Genomic DNA, 6,000 nt, shown 5'->3' on the forward strand with positions numbered 1-6,000 from the left:
CCATTAAGTCTAAGAATATATTGTAAATAATTCTTTATAATAATTTAACAAAATGTGGCAAACATACATCTTGGATTTTTTCAGTAAGTTTGATTGAATGTTAAACTGGCTTATGAACTTCAGAATGTTTAGTGTTTTTTATCAAGCCTTGTTCCAAACATTACAATTCTGTTTTGCAGGTGTGGAGGTTAACAGGTCATGGATTAATTCATTCATTTACAAATGAACATGCCAAACAGTCAATCTTTCGAAACATTGGTGCAGGGGTTGTGCAGCTGGAAATCAGGCCAGGCAATCGTATCTTTTCCTGTGGAGCAGATGGAACTTTGAAGACACGGGTTTTGCCAGACTATTTTAATATCCCTGCTGGAATATTTGACATTTTGTAGGTTAGCTGGGCTGGCTTTTTTTGGTTTCTGGCTATTAATAAAAAACACGGGCATCTCACATATGCTGTGGGAGTGCGTAAGCTGCTCGTGAGTTGTATTTGAATGTGGAGGGACCCAAGGCTCAGTTTCTGCAGAAGTTTTTTATTAGTGGATCAGAGCAGATTTTAAATGCATATAAAGCAAAAGAAAGTAATTTGAAGAATGATAGAGTGGAGTTGTGGCATAAAGCCTTGAAGAAATTCGTATCATAAACCCAGAGGACAGACATGCATGTACTGTATCATTCTTTTTAAAATCAATGCAGTTGCAGGTTGTTGGTAATGCTTTGTGAACACAATGCAAAATTTTTTGGTGTACTGTAAGTGTATGGACATTAAAAATGTGCCCATGGTTAAAATCCACGAGCATTGTATTGGGAAATCTTGTATGTAATGATGGCGTGAGTTGATTTATAAAAATTTGAATTCATTATTTTACTTCTTTCTTCAGAGGGAGTTTTTAGTGACACTGAAGGAGATGGAGATGGTTCTTAACTGGAAGCTAAAATGCAAAAAGTGCAAAAAATGGGATGCAGAGTCATTAAGCTGTACAGATTAATTATGTCAGTTTATAGGTACTTTTGAAATTTTAATTTAATCACTCAACCAGTTAAAGCGATTGAAATGACTATGTCTTTTTGCACACTGTTATTACGCCTTCTGAGACTGTTGTATTACTACAATCTGCCTTTAAATTAAGTGCGGCACAGTGTAATAATGTCATCATTTATCTATACTTGAAAGTAATGGAACCAGATGAGGTTTTTTTTTTTGTTTCTTTTGCTCATTTTGCATTTAATATTATTTTTGTTTATCCATTGAATCCGAGCATTGCACTCTAATTTAAAGGAAGCTATGAAGTCTTGGTATTTAAAAAAAACTATATTGATGTGGAAAAAAAGGTTGCATTTCCTTGGATGAATGTCAGGCTTAACTGGCCCAACATTTTATGTAATGTTATGACCAATTAAGTTATTTTGATCTGTGAATTAACATAACTTGTAATCATTGCTGTGTATTGTCTGTTATTTTGCCTGTAATATGCTATTTAATTTGTTGTATTTTTATGTTTTCAGTATGTATATGTTGCTAAAAAAATGCTAAGAAAAATTCGAGGACCTTCAGTCAGTATTTTGACATGTTGTCTGTGAAGTTGTCTTCTGCCTATATTTTGTGTCCTTGTCTGTAACAAATTCATTGCATTTCTTTGTGGACTGAGCAAGATGTGGACTCTTCATCCTGCGCTTGAAAATGTATTTCAAACAATAGTTGTGCTTACCTTTGTAAGTCAAATAAATTATTTTTAATGTGAGTAGCTAATGATCTACCGATTTATTTTGTTCATTTATTTTATTTATGATGAAAATTCAAATATAGACCCAGGAAAGTGACAAAAAGCAATCTTCTTGTGATGGTCTCCCCATTTTGTTTGTTTATGTCACTCAGAAAAATCTTGCCTTAAAAATGTGTATGTGACAATTTGCCTACATCTGGTGCGACCCACAAAAATGGAAGAAGCCTGCATTCTGAATGCTGTCACCAGGTGGCAAATCAACATATCTGTTATTAGCGATTCTTTTGAATAAGACTCTCTCTACAGAAATTTCCAACAAATGCTATCTGCCACTTCAGCACAGGGCCCTGGGATTGTTCTATTCTTGGTACCAGAATCAGTTTCATAGGAAATCAGTCCATTTTGCACTAAAGACTAGGCCTTGTTCTAAAGATGCTGAATCACATAGTCAAAGATCCATGTCAGAGGTCACAATTTTAATGTATGCCCAAAATAATCTATCTTAAACTTCCCAGCTGGAAGTGAAGACATTATTGGTCACTGTATCCCAACAATTCTGCATCCAGTAGCAGTCTTGTGTTGCACAAAAGCAAGTCTGCACACTTACAATGCCACAATGTTTAATATGTGAAAGCTAAAGGTGTAACAATTATCTTACAATAAATTTTATTATGCTGATACATTTATCAATAATCCAATATTGTCTTGTTTGCATATATCAATTTTATTGCCGCTGTGTAAGCATTTGAAGTTTTTATACAAATATAGAACAACTAGAATTCCATTCCTACTAAATAAATAACACCTTGCAGCTAGCATGTTAAGCAATTAAAAGTTCAGTTACTATAACTTACATTTTATTAACCTCTGGTAATGCAGATTCTATCTATTGCATGTAGTTGATGTAGCTCTTTATCCTTTAAGATAATTACATATTATTTAATTACATATATTGAGGCACTTAATGTTCAATGTTGATTTTGAATATTCCTGAGAAGAGATTTAGGCTGAAATTTTTGATTTGTCTCACACTTGACAATTCCAAGAATGCCAAATTTCTCCAAGAAAAAATAATGTTGATTGGCTGGCAAGTCAACTTCCTGATTGCCCAAATCATTATCATGCAAAAGGAAGTGGCCAGCTGTAGGCTGCCCATGCTCTCTGATAATTCAAAAAGACAAAGTTTAAACATATTCTTTTTGTTCGCAGAGAATGGATTCCTGTCTATAAATGCACATCATTTCTAGCAAGCACAAGTGAGCTGCATTACTAGCTCAACTGATTAGCTTCAGCTGGTGATTAGTGTAACTATTAGCATGTAGGATTGGTCAGCAGTGCTATCCAATTCCAGAATCACATCCAATTAGGTTTTGCAATTGTGGGTTAGTTTTGTATGGTGTGTAATCTGACCGTTAGGAAAACCAGAGGAAGTTATTAATTGATTGCTTGGAAACAATGCTGAAGCACCTGGCCACTGGCGCTGAAGTGCAGACACAGTGTTTGAACAGAATTACTTTTTGGACTGATAGCAGTATCCTGTTCGGGGAATTTAATGTAATGACCAATGGCACAGGCATAAGAAGGCAATCCTACAGTTGTGATAAAGAGGAATTCTAACCACAGGCATAGCTATATGGTTTTTGTAACGTACAAGTGAACAACAGATGACAGCACTAGACTAAATATGCATCAAGATCCTGTTGGGAGAGATACGACTCTAATGAAAACTTCCGCAGAGCTGCAAATTCTGCATTCTCTTGGCTGTTGTGCAATTTATTTACTCATGTAGCCACTAGGTAGTAGCAGCATGAAATTTTTGAGGTACTCTGCCTTCACAGCATAATTTTGAGGTAGAAAGGCCACTTCTCAGACCAGAGAGTGACAGCTTTTAGTTCTCGATTGCTTTGTCCAAATGCCTTGGACAGTCGGAATCAATTTGCCAACCAGTTGGTTACCTTTTCTCCTGCAGCATAAATTGTTGGGATCAATTGAGATTTGGCATTCTTGTGTTTCTCCTGGTAAGTGCAAGACATAAAGCTTGAGTCATGTCTCTCTCTTTTCAGCAAGATTCATTACTGATTCTACAATATACCGCACAATGTTATCTGCTTAATTGTTCAACATTAAAACTTGAATGCAACATTGGGAAATGTTTGCAGTCTTACCAAAATTTGAATGAGTTTGTACAGTGCATGCAATTGAACTGTTACTGTAGATGCGTGCATTTTTTTAATATACTTTTACTATCTTGCATGCACATTGCATACAGTCATAATTTACTAAAAAGATTTTTGTAGAGTTCTTTAGATGCAACTGGAATGTTTAGTATTTGTAAATAAGCCCAAGCCCAATGTGGCTACCAGTCTTAAAAGTGTGGGTGAGAGTATCTGTACTCAGTACAATTCATGTTGAAGTCTGTGAAATTTGAAAAATGTGGAGGTGGTCAAATGGTCCCTTTCTCCACTTTGGTATATAAAGAATTAACAATGTACTGCAATTATTCACCATGGGATGTGAGCCTGCAGTCACAAGGTGGGGCAGAATGCAGCAAAGGGCCTGTTACCACTCCTCTCCAGCAGCACCTGAACCCAGATTTGCTCTATAACTTCAGTGTCACTTCTAAATGGAAACTACCTCAGTTACACTAAAGCTACAGTATAAATGTAACCTATACATATTTGGCTGTTGAGAAAACTTTTGTAAAACCAATTTGATATTGCCCAGATCTCTAAGCCCCAATTGAGTTTTGGTTTGGTTAACACAATTGGCTTACAATACAGTGTGTCAACAACAGCACAGGTGCAATTCCTACACTGGCTGAGGTCATCATGAAGGACTCTCCTTAACTTTTCCCCTTACGTGAGGTGTGGTAACCCTCAGGGTGAACGTCTATTAGTCATCTCTCTCAAAGGAGCCCTCCGTCCAGTAAGACTATGATGACTTTACCCTTTAAACACGAATGGAAAGGACAATATTATAAAATGCTTTAAAATATAATACAATGCAATGTACAAGTTGAATTTACTATACATGATGTTAGATAGTGTTCTACACAAACACAAAGTAAAAAATGAAAACAAATGTCACTATTGCATTTAAACAAAAATCATTTCAACTTGAGATTATATTAAAGGTTAGTGGCTTTATCAGTTGCATATGCATGAATAAGTGTTCCCGATGGTAAAATAATTAGCATTTATTCAGCTAATAAGAAATGAAGACCATATTTCTTTAAGTAGCCGTTTTCCCATGTATATAAAGTGTGATCATAGGGATCATAGGAAACCATTGTAAGCGTATCATTGGATGATCTAAAATCAAAATTTACATCAAGTTGTTTGTCTTTCAGCAAATCAAGTGCAAAAACTATTTTAGAGTCCTTAGTATCTGTGAGGTAGAGAATCCCACGTGCTATGAATGCATTACCAGCCTTTGACTTGGGGTATGTGGTATTGATATTCTGGACAATCGAGAATGAGTCTTCATTAATTTCAATTTGGCCAACAACGATGTTTTCATCATGACTTGAAGCATAGATTACCCAAAGTTCATCTTTATCGGCTGTCAAGTCAAAATATGTCTTCGCATTTTGGAAGAGATAATTGCGATTGTTGTGCAAAGCATTTTCTACTTTCATATGCTGGGCTTGTTTCCCATCGAATGGAAATCTAAAATAAACAGCAAGAGTAAAAAAGTACATCGTTCCTAAAATGGACTTTATTGGAAATTACTTTTTCCCTAGTCCCTACATCTCACACAGCTTACTGTTAAGCAGCTCAGCCTGGACACACATTTTACAGGAACATTCTGAGTACAGCCCATAAGATATTGAGAGTTGTGATGTGATGGGATTAATGAGTTTGCTCAATTCTGTCTTAATTGCCGATCCATTGCCATGACCACAATTTAAATTTGAAGCAAAAGAACAATCAATCTTGTAAGTGTGTCATAACTCTTCCAAGCGATATCAGTAATGCTAGCCCTAACTATAATGCATCCCTTCCCATTAATTTGAATAAAATAGTTTATTTTCAGAAATAGATTCAATATTTTCAAAATGTTAAATCTGAAAGATGGTGTAATGCTGAGTCATATAAACCTGGAAAGTTCCAGGTCAGGGATTTTTTTTTTTTGCATTAATACTCTTGGATAGGATAGAGAAAAGCAGAACTAAAAGCTCAGCCACTCAGGCAGCATCCGAAGAGCAGGAGAATCGACATTTCGAGCATAAGCTCTTCATCAGGAATGTTGGGGGAGGTGGGCAAGGGGGCTACGAGAT

The 6,000-nt window shown here is 35.8% G+C and overlaps 2 protein-coding genes across 4 annotated transcripts in view; one reads left to right on the top strand and one right to left on the bottom strand.

The window, feature by feature from the left end:
* The window catches only part of dmxl2 (Dmx-like 2), a 141,501-nt gene extending 139,759 nt beyond the window's left edge, over positions 1–1,742 (top strand). For all 3 annotated transcript variants that reach the window (XM_043677359.1, XM_043677360.1, XM_043677365.1), the window contains one exon: positions 180–1,742. In XM_043677359.1, coding sequence (XP_043533294.1) covers positions 180–389 — 210 coding nt within the window. In that variant the 3' untranslated portion in view covers positions 390–1,742. The remainder of the gene's footprint in view (positions 1–179) is intronic.
* Positions 1,743–1,936: 194 nt separating this feature from the next.
* gldn (gliomedin) overlaps positions 1,937–6,000 on the bottom strand; it is a 38,496-nt gene continuing 34,432 nt past the window's right edge. Inside the window, exon 10 of the mRNA XM_043677369.1 lies at positions 1,937–5,389. Coding sequence (XP_043533304.1) covers positions 4,918–5,389 — 472 coding nt within the window. The 3' untranslated portion in view covers positions 1,937–4,917. The remainder of the gene's footprint in view (positions 5,390–6,000) is intronic.

Source organism: Chiloscyllium plagiosum, chromosome 36, assembly GCF_004010195.1.
Source record: "Chiloscyllium plagiosum isolate BGI_BamShark_2017 chromosome 36, ASM401019v2, whole genome shotgun sequence".
In the NCBI taxonomy this organism is placed as follows: domain Eukaryota; kingdom Metazoa; phylum Chordata; class Chondrichthyes; order Orectolobiformes; family Hemiscylliidae; genus Chiloscyllium; species Chiloscyllium plagiosum.